At 31.9% G+C, this 16,351-nt stretch overlaps 6 protein-coding genes across 7 annotated transcripts; 3 read left to right on the forward strand and 3 right to left on the reverse strand.

The window, feature by feature from the left end:
- Nucleotides 1–833: 833 nt before the first annotated feature.
- Nucleotides 834–3,007, reverse strand: LOC116352614 (modifier of mdg4-like). 2 transcript variants are annotated; one of them, XM_031785340.1, is made up of 6 exons: nt 2,627–3,007; nt 2,282–2,506; nt 2,089–2,209; nt 1,934–2,028; nt 1,731–1,859; nt 834–1,668 (listed from the first exon to the last, which is right to left on the reverse strand). In XM_031785340.1, the coding sequence occupies exons 1-6, from the start codon at nt 2,835–2,837 to the stop codon at nt 1,496–1,498; spliced, it is 954 nt and encodes a 317-aa protein (XP_031641200.1). In that variant the 5' UTR covers nt 2,838–3,007; the 3' UTR covers nt 834–1,495. The 2 variants fall into 2 exon arrangements, with proteins under 2 accessions (XP_031641200.1, XP_031641199.1); XM_031785339.1 differs by having other exon boundaries at nt 1,731–1,862.
- A 730-nt stretch (nt 3,008–3,737) lies between these two features.
- On the forward strand, nt 3,738–5,199 carry LOC116352677 (dynein assembly factor 3, axonemal homolog). The gene has a single exon (XM_031785425.1). It carries the CDS (start codon nt 3,764–3,766, stop codon nt 5,129–5,131), a length of 1,368 nt encoding a protein of 455 aa, XP_031641285.1. The 5' UTR covers nt 3,738–3,763; the 3' UTR covers nt 5,132–5,199.
- Nucleotides 5,200–5,291: 92 nt separating this feature from the next.
- Nucleotides 5,292–6,186, reverse strand: LOC116336646 (flexible cuticle protein 12-like). The gene is made up of 3 exons (XM_031760620.1): nt 5,779–6,186; nt 5,501–5,630; nt 5,292–5,403 (listed from the first exon to the last, which is right to left on the reverse strand). The coding sequence occupies exons 1-3, from the start codon at nt 5,904–5,906 to the stop codon at nt 5,341–5,343; spliced, it is 321 nt and encodes a 106-aa protein (XP_031616480.1). The 5' UTR covers nt 5,907–6,186; the 3' UTR covers nt 5,292–5,340.
- Nucleotides 6,187–8,759: 2,573 nt separating this feature from the next.
- Nucleotides 8,760–9,484, reverse strand: LOC116336645 (flexible cuticle protein 12-like). Its single transcript, XM_031760618.1, has 2 exons — nt 9,294–9,484; nt 8,760–9,037 (listed from the first exon to the last, which is right to left on the reverse strand). Exons 1-2 carry the CDS (start codon nt 9,419–9,421, stop codon nt 8,845–8,847), a joined length of 321 nt encoding a protein of 106 aa, XP_031616478.1. The 5' UTR covers nt 9,422–9,484; the 3' UTR covers nt 8,760–8,844.
- A 2,090-nt stretch (nt 9,485–11,574) lies between these two features.
- LOC116352334 (larval cuticle protein 65Ag1-like) lies at nt 11,575–12,455 on the forward strand. Its single transcript, XM_031784843.1, has 3 exons — nt 11,575–11,792; nt 12,019–12,170; nt 12,270–12,455. The coding sequence occupies exons 1-3, from the start codon at nt 11,662–11,664 to the stop codon at nt 12,329–12,331; spliced, it is 345 nt and encodes a 114-aa protein (XP_031640703.1). The 5' UTR covers nt 11,575–11,661; the 3' UTR covers nt 12,332–12,455.
- A 2,342-nt stretch (nt 12,456–14,797) lies between these two features.
- Nucleotides 14,798–15,588, forward strand: LOC116352471 (larval cuticle protein 65Ag1-like). The gene is made up of 3 exons (XM_031785099.1): nt 14,798–14,993; nt 15,175–15,358; nt 15,447–15,588. The coding sequence occupies exons 1-3, from the start codon at nt 14,866–14,868 to the stop codon at nt 15,477–15,479; spliced, it is 345 nt and encodes a 114-aa protein (XP_031640959.1). The 5' UTR covers nt 14,798–14,865; the 3' UTR covers nt 15,480–15,588.
- The last annotated feature ends 763 nt before the right edge of the window (nt 15,589–16,351 follow it).

The raw sequence follows: 16,351 nt of genomic DNA on the forward strand, positions 1-16,351 counted from the left end.
CATCCAAAACAGATGGTTTCACATTTTCAATTTTGTCGAATGATGATGGAGAAATTGAAAAAGAAAAATCACATTTCGACCATAAGTCGTTCAGTTTTGACCGCACATGCTTGACCATATAAAAAAAATAATACTTGAACTGATGACACAATTAAAAATGTGTTACACACCAAATAACTCTCAAAGGAGCTGATTATTATATTCCGATGTGTGGACAACGGTTTGAGTGCGCTACCGCAACAATGCACAATCATCATCATTGTTTAGTGGATTTCGTGCTCACGAAGGTTAATACATTGTGACAATATTCGTATTCTACCTCACTTCATTCATAAATAAATGGAAATCGTGTTGTGTATACTACTTGAAATCGCTACTGTTCGACATCGTTCATCGACAACCAAAGAAAAAAAAGCAAAAAAAAAATACAGAACAAGATTCTTTTGTTATGTTTGTTTATTTATAACGATATAATTAGAACAAATTTTGTGTTTTATTTCAATTTGCAGATTTGTTATTTGTTTTCTGCGAATATTCAAGGTTCATGACTTCATATTTCGAGCATTTTAAGAAATTTATTACGATAACGTGCTATCCACACTGAAGGCTGTTCTCATGACTTCAACCTTTGAATTGTGCATTTGGTTACGAAACATTACATTTGTCCTCAGGGCTATTATGTCGCAATTTTGATCTTCGACACATTCATTATCATTTCGTTGAAATTATTCTAACGATAAAAATGCTCGCATATCCTTTGTTTTTCAGATACCGGGTATAATACATTAAAATATAGTCGTAATTATTACACGGATCTCTGAACAAATGGGCGTTTCACTTGAAAAAACACGAATAAAACAATACGTTACTTGCATTGATTTCGGACTTTGATTTTATTACAGAGAAGAAAAAATATATACTCATTCATTATTATAGCATTTGATTTATCCAATGAATTATGGTCGCGTTTGTTTTTTTTTTTTGTGCTTGCATTTTCTGTTCTTTTGTACGCTTAAAAGATTAAGTCAAAGTGATTAAATGTGTTCGGCTTTATTTGCTAATTGTTTTCATATGAATTTAAAATGAATTTTGTGAAATCTGCATATAAAACGATAGTAAATGATTTGTTTCAAAATGCCGTTTCATTATGGTTTTGAGTGTAGATTTGTTTATATTTCAACCGTTAAATTTAAATTAAACAATTTTGCCAAATCAGCACATGACCATAATGCGTTTTGAAAATCGAACCGTTTCAAAATGTTTTTTTTTTATTTTTTTCAACCATAATTCTACCATCAGGATCTTACAACAATGACATTTTTTTTAAATATTAATTTCAATGAAGGATGATTAAACGGTGTCAAATGCATATTTACAAAAAAAATTCAGTGAAATGAATAATGTTATTGTTTTGAATAGAATCAATTTGTCACGTGTCATAATCGGAGAAGTGTCTTGACATTTGTCGTCATACACTTTCGAAATCAATGAGTGTTCACAATTCCAATTCATCGTCGTATGAGTCGTATTCAATGTCATCAATCTCATTGTCGAGCTCTTTTATCAGAGCATCGACTGTTTCGTGCAATTCTTCAGCGGCTTTGTCAACATCATAAGCGAAAAGTGTTGCAGTAGAAATCGATTGCTTCTCTATTTTCTCTGCCGCATCTGAAATATGATATTGAGTTTCACTTTGTGATTTCAACCGAAATAAGAGAAACAAATCATACCTTCTGTAGTTGATTCATTTGAAATCGTTGATTTCACTTGGACATTTTCGGTTTGTGGCGATGTATCAACACTTTTTATAGCCTGTTCATCATTTTGCTGAATCGGTGGTGTATTCTTCTCTGCGGTGGCTTCTAGTTAAATAACACATCATTTGCTTTTAAATCTAAACTGAATGTTTTCAAATATACAAATATATTCTCACCAACAATCGGCACCGACAATTTGGTCGATGGTACATTCTCATTTGAAACGATTGAATTTTCCACTGTGGTGCTGACGACAGTAGGTTTCACCAGGCTGAAATGGATACTTTATCAATAAACATAAATTTTCAAGGAAATATAAATTTTGAATTACGTTGGGGCAGCACATTGGTCAGTTGGATCGATTTTTTGCTTTATCAAGTCATTTTGCTTGAGTGGCTGTTGTTGTTCTGCGCCAGATTTGTTTTGAATTTGTGGTGACACTGTAATCGGATCTTTTGCATTGGAATATAAACACAAAATTTATTAGATTGATAGAACAATAAAGACGATTGTAAAATTCTTACCAATCGTTTGAGGAGAATTTGTCTTTGCTGTGTCCGATGGCTGTTCAATTGGAAATGGTCTCTTCATAGCAGCTTGTTTCTTGCCCGGTTGTTCATATTGCACTTCCAAAAATTCCAATGCTTTCAGTACTTGTCCCTTAATTGAGCCCAGCACTTGAACCTCACCATAGTAGAAAAAATGAACCACCGTTTGCATAACAATCGACGTAAATGATGTCATTGGAACTATCCATAGAAAATAAAATATTCATGAAATGTTCATTTGTTTTCTTATTTTCAAACGAGTGTTCCTGGCAATTGCAATCGCACTCATAACGATACACATTTAAATCAATCGTTAATTACCAATGAATTTGCGTTCAGGCCCAGAATGGGCGAGAAGACGTCGAAAGTAGTTCGAATACATTGTGAGTATAACGCGATGTGCAGACACGACCTTTTTGTTTGCCACAATTAAATCAACGTCGGGTCCTTCACATTGCCGGAATACTTCGATGATTTTTCTATTTATGTAATCCGTTCGTGAACGGTCTTTAAACTTGAGCAAAGTACTCATTTCAACCGGTTGATCGACCAAATGCACTCAAATTATCTTATTATTTGGCGAAAAAAAAACACTTTTGCTTTCAGATAACATTTAACCACTGAAGCTGTCTCTTCTACTGACAACCTGACACAAAATCACATAGATCTAAAGCCGACAAATATTGAGTTTTGCATCATTTTGTTTACAAAATCGAGTTTAATGAATATATTATATTGTTTTTGGGCGTTGAAACGAATCGATTCAATATACAATTTCAACAAAAGATGTCACCACCATTGAATCAAACCATTGCATAGAAAATATAGATTTGAAAAAATGCTAATTTGAGTGAAATACCATTTGGTAAATATGCAGACCTATACGATGAAATGTTATTTTAGTCACATTCTTATTGATTCAGACCTGAGTTCATTTGAAAAAAAAAAAAACATTGACATTTTTACCAATTCATTGACAAACTTGAATATTCACATGAAGTTTGCTTTTTTAAAAGTTTTTTTTTTCTTCGTCGATTTCATTTGAGTTGCCTAACTACCGGCTTATATTTGAGGTTTTCTTGCTTTTAAATTTGAGATTCTTTTTACGGCTTGAAAGTCTTCGCAATTTCAGATGGAGCGAAGTTTTACCGATTTTCATTGAATTATAATTTTACATCAGTCGAAAAGCACAAGTGCCGCAAAATAAAGCAAATAATCCCAACTGGCGCATAATTTGAAAGGTTTTGTTCCGTTGCTAGGTGCCGTACATTTAAATGAAATGGAAGAACCAAAGCTGGAAATTCATTTAATAGGTTTTATTTAGTTGCCAATGTGCACAGTTTGATCGATATTTCAATTTCATTGAATGCCAGAATAATTTCAACTGCGACAAAACATGTCCAAACACTTTTGAAAAATCATTAATCTTCATTCAAAATTTATCTCTAAAAGAAAAAAATGTTTTGGGGTTTTAGTGAATCACTTGATTTGTACGAAGAGTACCAAAAAAATGTGAAAACTAGTGAGAAACAATCCGAAGTGAAAATTTTATTGTTTGGTAGTTCGGATCCGCGACATATTCTCAAAACGGTAGCCAAACGTTATCAACATTGTGCAAAAGTGCATTTCTATATTATCGAAGCATGTCCAGCTTTAATTGCGCGCCAAATAATTTTGCTGTCAATTGCATTAGAACCTGCACATTTGTTAACCTTATCAGCTCGGACGCATTTATTCATGGATATATACGGGAACGCCTTGATTCGATCAACGTCAATGGGTTACATCGATAGCAAAGCAAAACATTTGATAAAATGTGTCACCGATTTAGAGTTTAATGAAAAAATGCAACCGATTTTCGATTTTAATCATTTAAAATTCATTGAACGCGATACGATGGAAAATGTGTTTAGTTTTTGGCGTGAAAATGAACGAAATAAATTTGACATGAATGCGACATGGATGCAACGACTTCGGCAACATTTACGCGAACGTTTCGATTGCCGGCAAGGTGCTTATGATTGGGATCTTCAAATGCGGTTAAAAGATAATGGTGCTCAACAAATCTGTTCACAAGAGTACAAACATTGGCGTGAAACCGGAATTGCTTTCACATTTCCGGAATATAGTCAATCTCATGCGAACAAAACATTTGCATTGCAACCGTCCAAATTGAATGCAGGTGGTTATATGGGCGAAATAACAATCGGGCCATTTTGTGCATACGGATTGTCGTGCCAAGATCAAAAATTACTTAAATCCAACTACGGACAAAATGAATACCGTGCAACCGATATAACCGAACGCAATTTATTGGAACTATTTTATGAAATTCATGAACAACAACCAGCCACTCCGGATGTATTGGTTACTCATAAACTTGGAATGGCCAAAATTAATACGGGCAAAATATTCGAAGCAAAAACTCATGAAATTGATTACAATGATCTCAAAAAATTCAATGAGCCACTCATTTTAACGGATCAAATTAAAATTTCATTCTTATCGATGGCCGACGCCCAAACTCTTGTCGATGGCAATAAGTTTCATCAAAATTTTGACGTTGTTTTTATCGGTCGAAATTATTTTCCAATTGTTAAAAAGGAATTGGCAAAAGTGTTAGCGTCAAATGCGTTAATTTTATTCGAAACAGCACAATTTTCGATTCAAAGAAAACCCGAAATTAATACATTTCTGATGAAAATTAGAGACATGGCCAAAGAAATGAATTTAAAAGCAATAAGTAACTTTAACATCAATTTGCCATTGTCGGTGGCCAAATTTGTAAAGATTGATTTAGATCAGGAACATAATATCGACATTTAAATCGATGTGAAATCCTCCGAAAACATGGTAGAATTGGTAATATTACGACAAAAAAAAGTAAAAATCCATCATATAAATGTAACACAATCAATAAAAATAAAAAGCAAGAATAAAACTTTAAATAAATTTATTAACAACATTTTTTTCTGTTTTTTTTTTTTTTTTTTTTTTTTGAAAAAGACAAAAAATATGTTCGTCCTACTTAAAATCTAAACAGCTGGTGCGACTGGTAAATGCTCACCTTTGGGTTGAAAGCCATTTTTATCCGCGATCTGAAAATGAATTAAATTCAATAACAAATATTACTCTTTATCAATTATTGAACTATTTTAATTTAAAAAAAAAGGAAAGGAAGAAAGAATGTCTTACGTATGTGACAGTGTATTGTTGTTTGGTGTTTGGATCAACGTAAGTAAAACTACCACGAACTGAAATGCCTTCTTGCGCTGATCCAATATTACCACTCTCTTGTTGGGTGATTCCATTTGACGTTTCCGAACTATTTAAAAAAAGAAGGCAGAAAAAGACGCACACACGCAAAACCAATTTAAAAAAAAAACATTCAAAACATTCAAAGTATATAAAAAACTAAAAATTCCGTAACACATGTTGAAGAAGAGATAACCTTGAATGCATTTAAGACTTACAGCCATTTCCAGTTATCAACACCGATATTGGTATTTTGTGACTTCACGATAACGGCAGCATGGTCTTCTTCCACGGGCACCGCAACGGCAACAGCAATAAGAACAGTGAAAACAATGATCGATTTCATCTCTTTTTTTTTTAAATGTGTTTAAAATAAAAACGAGTTTGTTTTTTCTTCTTCTACTTCTTTCGCCGCTATTCGGTCACACTTTGAAGTGATAAGGCAAATTGATTAGAATGCACTGTGCCGATCAATAGAATTGCACGTTAATTTATAGTGACACAATGCAAACACACATACAAAATAAGCATAATTAATCAGCAATGTGCCACGCTCTGTCGATAAACACTGGCCTTTTTCGTTGCGAGCGCGCTATTGATGATTGTTGCCATTTCGATGTTATGTTGTCAATGAGAGACTTTTTTATTTTAACATTTGTGTATGTCTTCTTTTTCGGTTTCATCGTCATCGTTTTCATTATGGAGAGGAGTTAATAGATTCAAAAAAATATATATATTCCGATAATAACGTACGCAGTGTTTGTGTGTGTGTGTGTTTGTTGCTAATTTCAGCCGCTACCAAATAGCTAAATGGTTTGATTTTAATCACTTTAGAAGGTTACATGGATCTTCAGTTTATGACATTTCTCTTCCACGAATTATCGGCTTCTTCGCAATTTTGCTTCTTCTGTCATTTTCTGGACCATAAACTACTAGATTTTAGCATTTGTTTTTTCGCACATCAAACAAAAGTGAGAAGAAGATGATGTAAAGAGTTTCTATTTCTTTCTCTTAATTTGACGCACACATAGAATCATTTTGTCACATGACGCACGCACAATATACCTATTTCTCAGAAGAATAATCAATAATTCAGCATTTAAGCGAGAAATATCATCAATAATATGATGAAGATTAGCATATTCATAGTTTTCTTCATTGGCATTGTTAACATTTTCATTCACACAATATCAGAGAATCAATAAAAAAAATCACTTCGTGGAACTTCACGCAATGATAGAGATAAAGAATAAAAATATCCACTAAATTTGATGTTTCGCCAAATGTTGTATGTTTTTTTTTTAAATTTAGTTTGTCGGATCTAAATGCCAATGAGCATTCAAATGTATTGTGTGTGGAGGGGTCTCTTAAGATTAACAAATTTGATATTATATTTGGAAAAATCAACTGTTTTTATCAGTAGAAATGTGAGGGTTTTTTCAGCCATTGAATTGTTCGAACTTAAATTGAGTTTATCTCATCAATATGCCGCCATATTGTTACCGATCTGATGTCATAATGTTAATGTTTAATGAAAATCCGAGACAAAATATCATTCGTCAAATGCACCGAACCGAAAACACTTTTGAATATAATCAAAACAAAATCTCAATCAATTTAGAATGAAATGGCACATAAAACACCTAAAATATGCGAACACCATATATTGTGTGATGTCGTCGCACCGTCGATACGATAATAACAGTCACATCACATTTCGACTTAGAAACATAATTGTTCTTTTGTCTGATGGAAATATTTTCGAAACGAGATTGAGAGAGTGTATAAAATCACTTTTTAACCTTGGACGGTCAAGTTATATGTAAAACAATTCGGTATTCAATGTGTATAGCTACATCGTTGCCCATTATATATTTTAACAACTGATTTCTGACTTAATTGGTCACATAAATGACGGTGTGCTCGCTCTCATCAGCTGATTTCGGTGTTTCGGCCATTTATAGTATTATGCTTTTGTTTGTGCGCAATCGAAGCAGCGATTTATTTGTTGTCTCTTCTCGTCTTCACATCTTTTATCGATCGCTAAATCGATTTTATCTCATTTTTGTGTGCACCAACCATAAAAACTCAAAATGACACACATTTGCGTATGATTTTGTTTTCGCTTTCATCGGCATCGAAAAATTACTGATGCTACTCGTATGCAAAATTGTTTGCATAGTGGTATGCTTTTTTATGTGGTCAACAATGACGATCATCTTTCTCTTCTCGAAGGAATTGCGAATAAGAGAGATACAGAAGACAAAAAAAAACCACTGATATTTACCGACGGTTAAACAAGTTTCCAACGATACATATGGTGTAAATGTCATCCGATTAGCATAATTATTAAATGATGATTTCTGTCGTATGATTGTTTTTTTTCTGGTTCAAAAGGTACATAGTGATAATGTAATACAGAGACCCATAGATCATCTCAAATGGCCAACAAACGGTTTCAATGCTCTCTCTTATGTCATCACAGTGTACAAACACATATGCACTCCATTTTACACAACCATCATAAATGCGCCAATTAATATTCTGAACCATTTAAAAACGTAATCGATGGGATTCGGTTTTTTTCTTATCACCCAAAATGGCTTTTTTTTTATTGTCAAATTTATATTTATTTTTCAAATCGATTAAATCGATGCAAAATTTCTATTAAGCAGATAAAAAAAATATAATTTGCTTTCTGCTTTCGAAAATCAATATTAAATTGGAAAATTCCAATATTTCAACACATATTTTTTTTATTCGCTCGCATTCAATATTAATTATAGCAGGCTTTGCATTTCTAATATACCTAATTTATTTATACTCAATTTTATTTTCTTTCAATTCCATTAAGTGTTACATAAAAAAAAACGGAAGGAGATTTGATCAATTCAGCCAAACATATTACACTTTTTTCGGATGATTTTTTTTTAAGTTACGCATTGGTGGTTAAGTTATTTAATATTGGCTTTATATTTTCAACGAGCAAATTATATGATTTGGTATTTTATTTTTCAAGACATATTCAAACCAGCAAAATGAATGCATTTGGATGAAGCAACTATAACTGAATGTTGCACATTACAATTTACGCATATGCAATTCCAAAAAGTATCGAATATTACACATGATAATAAAAAAAAGCCATACCGTATGGTGTAAAGCATCAATAAAAGACATGTTTTTTTAAATCATAAAATTGAATTCATTAATAAAATTGCGAATAACGACAGTTTATTGGAGTATAATTTTCAACAGTTCGAATAACATAATATAAATAAAGTTTAAACTAAAGGTTTTGGCAAATGGGTACCCTCGGCTTTGAAGCCATTCTCATCTGCCGTCCATTGTACAGTGTATAAAATTCCATCTGGAGCTGTGTATGAGTATGAACCATGTTTGGCCAAGAAATAACCTTCTGGCCCTTGACGCAATTCACCACTTTCATCGGACTGGATATTGTTGCTTGTTTCATATCTGCAATTTGGGACAGAAAAGAATGATTTTTGGACAAAATATGCAAAAATATTGATTTTTAATTTAGTTAAATTATTTAAAACACTTTGACAAACTACACTCTTTGAAAAAAAAACACACACACTTTTTTCACACCAAAATATATTGAAGAATTTCTCAGGTGGAGATGTATATGATAATTGGGGTTCATTGACATTAGATTATGATTAAATTGGAAATTAAATTCTATTGGTATAAATCAAAAGTGCACACATACTGTGAATGGTAATCACCCACGCCAATGTTGCTGTTTTCGTTCTTCAAAACGGTTGCTGTTGAGTCTGGTGCTTGTGGAAATGCAATGGCGATGGCAACAATAGCTGCAAAAGCAATGATGACTTTCATGATGGATATTTGTGATTGCAACAGATGCTCGATTGAAAACAGCTGAATATAAACTAATATCGCTGCCATTCAATTCAGCCAATTTTATAGTGTACAATTCAAATGGTGCTCCTAACGGGACAGAAGAAATGGTGGCACGATTTTTTTTAGTTCGATTATGTGGTCAAAAACAAAGTGAAATCCCGTTATCAAATCTTTATTGTTTTTATGATAATTACTTCATAATTTTTTATTTACATCCATGCATTTTGTGATTTGATTGATTAGCTTTTAGGTTTGAATATTACATAAAACAAATCACTGTCAATATTTCTTCGGTTTTTTTTTATCTTTCGGTAAATATATGTATATATCACAATTTGAGTCTCCGTTAAGCAACTTAATGACATAATATTATCAACATCCACGAAGTGGGTGCCAAAAATATGACAACAAAAAATGAGTTCAACGATAAGTGTTAACATTTATTCTGTTTGCGATGAAATGTGCAAATTTTAAATGTTTATTTGCATCCAGATTGATGTTTAACATCACAAAAAATAAGTTTGTTTTATTCATGTAACATAACGGCTACCACCGTTATCACATTTTTAAAAAAATGTCATAAATTTTCCTTGAGAAAATCTAACACAAGAATATTGCATGAATTTGCAAAAATATTTAAAAATGCAACATACCAAAGACAAACAATTGGACAAAAACTGCTGGCCCTTTAACTCGTTCTCCGGTGATGTAATTTTTAGACGATTTTTTACCTTAAATTTAAGAGTTTATTCATCGGAAAGTGAAAAAATAGATTTCGAACAAAATTTCGACCAAATTCATTAAATCATTGAAAAAAATATATATATTAGTGAAAAATTCATGAACCAAAGATGGTGAACTGGTTTTATTTAAAAAAAAAAAAAGAAGAAGAGATAAACAACTGTGATCAAGACCAAATACGCCATGCATCTCAATCATTGGCGATACCGTGCACATATCACAGACAAAACGATTCCTCCATAACAAACCAAAGCGCATACAAAATGACCAATTTTAATGGTTTGAAACACGCTAATTTTTTGGCGAATAATCTGGCATCAAGTATATAATAATAATACCGTAACCTTTTAACAAAAATATATTAAAATAATTTATTTATATTTTATGCCATATTTGTGTTCCATTATAATCCATTTTTGGTGTGATGAGACGGTGTGTATCTGTCCATATTTCCTTCTCTTCAGCTTTTTCAATGGATTCACATCTAAGCCTCATCGCAGATGTTATTTCGGATGAAGGTTTGTTTCACGTTATCATCTTAACGTTTCATTAAAATATATTCATATTTATGATGTCAATGGAATTATGCTTTTTTTTGGGCGCCAATATACCCAAAAACGCATGCTAAAAACAATGGAAGAATTAGCGAGAAACCAAAATTAATTTATAAACTATTTATGAGGAGGAAAAAACAACAAAGTCTTGCCATTCATGATCTTAATACTCTGAGAAATGATGAAAATTGGTAAAATGATATTATTACTTCTTTTTTTTTTTAATCGAGTAAGAAACCAACTCAAGATTATCATGTATTTATCACCGTTATTGTTATTAATCTTTGCTTTTGGTTTCGTTTTCATTTTGCACATTTTGTTGAAAGTGAAACACATAACGCATGCCGGCCTTCACACATTTTATTCAATAGACAAGAAGTGAGCGAGAGAAACAGGCAAGAAGAAAATACCAAAAATAATCGAAACAACGTTCCACCGATGCGCGCACTGTGTGATGGACCAGTTCAAAAATATTAGTTTGAATTGATGTGAACGTACACACCAATATGCATACGTCCATTTAATCGCGTATTCGTCTAAATATCATCAGATGACAGACATGTGCATGATCACAATGAACTGTTGTCCAATTAATATTCATTCATTGATTTTTTTTTTGAATTCTCTATTTCTCGAGGCAAAATATTCCTTTGAAATGTTTCAAAATGTATGAGACTTATTTGATGAAACTTAGTGATAAGGAAGTAAGGTGCATATCTATTATTGAATGCTTGAGGCAGAAACAGACTAAGAAGAAGCTGCATTACATTGGAAACGTGTCAATATGAATGCTGACCCACCCAGCAGTTTGTTAGTTTTTTCTCGTATATAAAGCCGGTAGTTGTGTTGAATCAACATCACATATCAACTGGCTGTTCAGCAAGTAACAAGTGGAAAAAAACCCGAAAAAAAAAATCCAACATGAAATTCGTCATTGTTCTCGCTGCCCTTTTAGCTGTCGCTTTGGCCGCACCACCATCGAACCCAGAATCTCAAGCCACTATTATTACACAAAACGCTGATATTGATCCACAAGGAAACTACGGAAACGAGTAAGTGTTTATTTTTTATTTCTTCATCGATTATTGCGCATCGAAAATTGTTTTGCATATTCACTATTCTTGAAAGTACAAAGACCTATTTTCAATGCGAATATTTCGAGAAATGTGAACGAATTATGTACAACATTATGTAAATTTTTTGGTTTTTTTTTTTTTGGAAAATTGATATTTCAAATGATTTTTTATTCAATTTTTCTTCCTTGATTTTCGTGTGTAGAGTCGAAACCTCAAACGGCATTTCAGCCCAGGAACAAGGTCAATTGAAACCAAATCCATCACCAAAATCTGATGAACCAGCTGCTTTCATCGCTGTTCAAGGCCAATTCTCATACACTGCTCCAGACGGTCAATTATACACCGTTCGTTATGGTAACTATTATTTTGGATATTTTTTGAAAATTAACATTTAATCATTTGATATAACAATTTTTAATTTGAATATTAAATTTTCTTTTAAATTTAAATCAGTTGCTGATGAAAAAGGTTTCCAACCAGAAGCCGCCCATTTACCCGTTTCCCCAGTTGCTTAAATCACTTTGTATCATCGAAAAAATCTAAGTCATCTGTGATTTGATAGTTGAGACACAACACCATGTACTGACTGACTCGTTCACAAATTAGATAATAATAAAAAAATCTTGAAAAATTATAAAACATTCTTTTTTTATTTGCAATGGATTTTGTTTCTAATGAACGAACTACTAGACATATTGCTCTGAAATAAACTTAAATAAAAGATTTATGGAATGGCTATTGAAAAAAGGAAAATGGTAGAAAAACAATACATAATCAATTTCACACCATATACTATTACGCTAGCTATTACATGAAATCGTTCTATTATACACTTTGTCGGACATACTTTACAAATCTTTTACTCCATAAATGGATTTTTTTAATTGGGATCAAAATAGCAGATTTTAAAACCGACTTAACCCTCTAGTGCATAGCCCTGTCTTAGGCAGGGTGTATAAATTATTGTCTAAAATATATAATTAAAAACAAAAGATTCTATTTATGAATTAAAATATATTCGGCAGGGTTCAGGCTTTCATTTGCCGGTCATTTGACAAGTTTTGTTCTCCAATTTTGTCAATAGCATTTTTTGAGTAAACTATGCAATTTTTTGAATTTTGATTATTTATTTAAGGAATTTTAAACCAAAATAATCATAGAAAAATAGTTCCATGTCGAAAAAAAATTAATGCATTAGAGGGTTGAATCATTTTTGGTTAATTATCGCACCTCTTTTTGTTATTCTCTTTGGACGACAAGAATTTTGAAACGCAAAAAAGATTAGATATTTGAATATCGAGACGTTTTTATGTTCTTGAAGTTCTTGTGGTTGAGTTTATGTGAAATGTTGTTTGTTATTGTAATTTTGTGACATTTGCAGACATTGAATAAATTAAAGCAAAATGCTATGATAAAATGTACTATTATGCATGAAAATTTTTACTCGTTTGAATGAATGCTCGTAAAAACATACAAAATTTTCAATAATAAAGGCCATGATGATCATTACTATATCTTTTTTTTCGTGTTCTTTTACTTACTTTCACTTATTACCTACGTTTGTAATGGCGAGACTAAAAACAAAATCGTCAGACATAAGATATCCAATCCATATTCATAGTGTCGGAGTCCATATGCTGTGGTAAGATATGTCATACAAAAGATGATATCTATTTCAAATTGAGTGATTTACGAAGCAAAATTGATTTTTATCAATAACATTTCGTGATGTTTCGCATTGTATCACTTGAAAAATGGGTCTTATCATATTAGCATGCAAACATAAAATGCATGTTCGGTGATTTATTTTATATGCTATGGAAATTCGTTTGAAGTCATCCAATAACCTTTGGATATAGAGAGATATCAATCGTAAATGATTGCATAAATATCAAAATTAATTTTTTTTGGAGTTTGAGCGGCGATCCTTTTTCTATAATATTATAGTAAATTCGCTGAATTCCATTCACATTTAAATTCAAGAATTTTTTAATATGAAATATCACTCGTTTTTTTTGCTTCGAAAAAAAAATTCTGATGTAATTTCTTTTTCAAATTTTAAGTGTTCAATGTTAAAAAAAAAACTTTCCGTTATAGCAGAAAAGAAGATAGATCGGATAGCGTGGCATCTGAACATCTAATTTAATATATTCTGACCTTCACACATATATTTTTTCTTCATTGTCTACTTCGAGACAAAAAAAGGTTAAGTCAATGCTTCTTTGATAACAATTTAATACACCTCCAATGATCGAATGGACAGTCAGCATAGTAAATATGTCAACGAATTTTAAAACTTTATTTCTTCGACGCACAAATATTCAGGACAATTTTCTTTACACTGCATGCAAGTACACTCAATGTCGCAATGAATAAATATTAAAAGAAGAAAGTTTGCAAAAACGAAAGGACGCTCATTCGGTAAAAAAAATTATATATGTTGAATTGAAGATGACCGTCATGTTTTTAGGGGTCATATATCCGATGTGTTTCATGATAATCTGTTTTATGAAAAGATCTGTGAATTCGAAAACAGCCAAAAATATAAATGGATTAAGAATGAGACATAATTTGAAAATGTTTTTTTTTTTTTTTTTTTTGCCATATCGTGCCAAATGATCAGCGAAAATGTGTTGTAAACTCTTTAACACACACATTTACATATACATACGCATTCATATGGTGTTCGTTGTATCACTGTTAGATGCGGTTGATTCGCTAAATATTCATTGAATTGTTTTCTCTTTCATTTTACATTAAAATGTTATGATGTTGGATCCGAAGAGTGAGCGAGAGTATAATACAAACAGAGATCGATTCACACGCTAAGCCATATGTAAAATATTCATCTGCAAATCAGCTATTTTGATTAACATTCGTTCCGTTGCTAAATACTCAAAACCAAAAGAAGTAGAAGGCTAAATGTCCATTGTAATGATGCGATCATGTGTTGAAAATTTTGTATAAAAGACGATCGAAGATCAAGAGTTGGTATCACACATCAACTAGCTCTTCAGCAAGTAACAAGTGACAATTTAAAAAAATCAAAATGAAATTCGTCGTAGCTCTCGTTGCCCTCTTCGCCGTCGCTTTGGCCGCACCACAAAATCCAGATGCATCAGCAACAATTGTTCAACAAACTTCTGATATTGATCCACAAGGAAACTTCCAAAACTCGTAAGTTCGATTTTAGTCATTGTTTTGTAATTTCACCCATTTTTTCCGATATGGAACAAAATCGATGCGAATTTATCGAAAAAAGTGAATTACATTTGCACATTTCTTATTGTTTCGTTATTTTCATTTTGTATTTGACATATTCAACGAATAATTAATCATTTTTTCGTTTTTCTTCTAGAGTCCAAACCTCAAACGGAATTCAAGAGCAAGCACAAGGTAATTTGGTAGATAACCCAGCACGAGCATCGCCTGAAGATCCAACTGCTTACATCACACAACAAGGTTCATACTCATACACTGCCCCAGATGGTCAACAAATCACCGTTGACTGGACTGCCGATAAAGAAGGTTTCCATCCAAAAGTAAGTATATCGATCTCTTTAAATTTCTGTCTCTCTTCAATTTCAAGCGTTGTTAATTTATTTACTTTATTATTATTTCTTTGAACAGGGTGCACATTTGCCAGTTGCTCCAGTTGCTTAAGTCAATCAACCACGATGATTTCTCGATAGACATTATATACAAAATAACATCATGTATGGTATTATCGGAACATTAGTTAATAAATAAAAAAAAAGTCGCAAAAAAACCATGTATACAATCTTTTATTTGTCAACAGCTTTTTTTCTCACAGGAACCCATTTGGATTATTAGGTTATAAGTTTTTGTGAAAAAGATAGAAAGTGAACATACATAAAATAAAACATACAAGAAAATGTGCGACGAAAAAGTGAACAATTGGCTATCGATATGACTTTTACTACTCGAAAGATCAAACTTCGAAGTGATGAGAAACACATGATCATAATAGAATTTATAAGATTCTCTTTTGATCAATATTCCTTTTTTACTTTTGGTGAAGATTAATAAAATAAGATGAGACATCTATTCGTAATTGAGATCACATAGGATTGGATAAACGTAATATTTCACTTGAATAGTTAGTTTTGAATTGATGTGTATTTTTATGCTAAATTGGTCAATCTATTAAATTTTGCCTCTTTAGTTGCAATAATTACTATTACATTGATCGACATGCCCCAATAGGTTTAAACGGGAGGAAAATTGATGATTAGACTTTTGTTACTATAGAGAATCTATTTTCCAAAAATAATTATTTTTTGGGAGAGCATCTTTTCAATTTGTATTTCAGAGGAATTTCCATTCTGATAAAAGGTAACTGGCAAAACTCAAAATAATCCAACTTAAATGTCATTTTACCAATATTGTAACCGCGTTTTTTTTTTCAATCATGATTAAGCACAAAAATAAGCGTTAACATTTTCACTTTATGGTTTCGCTTCGGGATTTTTGTAAATTGTTTACTCAAATAACACAAAAAATTGCCTGTTTTT

The sequence above is a fragment of the Contarinia nasturtii genome, unplaced genomic scaffold, assembly GCF_009176525.2.
Source record: "Contarinia nasturtii isolate CC-2019 unplaced genomic scaffold, AAFC_CNas_1.1 Cnas_scaffold_187, whole genome shotgun sequence".
NCBI classification, from domain to species: Eukaryota; Metazoa; Arthropoda; class Insecta; order Diptera; family Cecidomyiidae; genus Contarinia; species Contarinia nasturtii.

Bases quoted from the DNA above. Each gene is read 5' to 3' on its own strand.
- LOC116336646 (XM_031760620.1), bottom strand. From the start codon at position 5,906: ATGAAATCGATCATTGTTTTCACTGTTCTTATTGCTGTTGCCGTTGCG. The intron at 5,631-5,778 runs GTAAGTCTTAAA...TTTTTTAAATAG, and splicing joins GTTGATAACTGGAAATGGCT to TTCGGAAACGTCAAATGGAA. The intron at 5,404-5,500 runs GTAAGACATTCT...ATTCATTTTCAG, and splicing joins AACAATACACTGTCACATAC to ATCGCGGATAAAAATGGCTT.
- LOC116352677 (XM_031785425.1), top strand. From the start codon at position 3,764: ATGTTTTGGGGTTTTAGTGAATCACTTGATTTGTACGAAGAGTACCAA.
- LOC116352471 (XM_031785099.1), top strand. From the start codon at position 14,866: ATGAAATTCGTCGTAGCTCTCGTTGCCCTCTTCGCCGTCGCTTTGGCC. The intron at 14,994-15,174 runs GTAAGTTCGATT...TTTTTCTTCTAG, and splicing joins CAAGGAAACTTCCAAAACTC to AGTCCAAACCTCAAACGGAA. The intron at 15,359-15,446 runs GTAAGTATATCG...TTCTTTGAACAG, and splicing joins AAGAAGGTTTCCATCCAAAA to GGTGCACATTTGCCAGTTGC.
- LOC116352614 (XM_031785339.1), bottom strand. From the start codon at position 2,837: ATGAGTACTTTGCTCAAGTTTAAAGACCGTTCACGAACGGATTACATA. The intron at 2,507-2,626 runs GTAATTAACGAT...TTCTATGGATAG, and splicing joins GCCTGAACGCAAATTCATTG to TTCCAATGACATCATTTACG. The intron at 2,210-2,281 runs GTAAGAATTTTA...CCAATGCAAAAG, and splicing joins AAATTCTCCTCAAACGATTG to ATCCGATTACAGTGTCACCA.
- LOC116336645 (XM_031760618.1), bottom strand. From the start codon at position 9,421: ATGAAAGTCATCATTGCTTTTGCAGCTATTGTTGCCATCGCCATTGCA. The intron at 9,038-9,293 runs GTATGTGTGCAC...CCCAAATTGCAG, and splicing joins GTGGGTGATTACCATTCACA to ATATGAAACAAGCAACAATA.
- LOC116352334 (XM_031784843.1), top strand. From the start codon at position 11,662: ATGAAATTCGTCATTGTTCTCGCTGCCCTTTTAGCTGTCGCTTTGGCC. The intron at 11,793-12,018 runs GTAAGTGTTTAT...TTTCGTGTGTAG, and splicing joins CAAGGAAACTACGGAAACGA to AGTCGAAACCTCAAACGGCA. The intron at 12,171-12,269 runs GTAACTATTATT...AATTTAAATCAG, and splicing joins ATTATACACCGTTCGTTATG to TTGCTGATGAAAAAGGTTTC.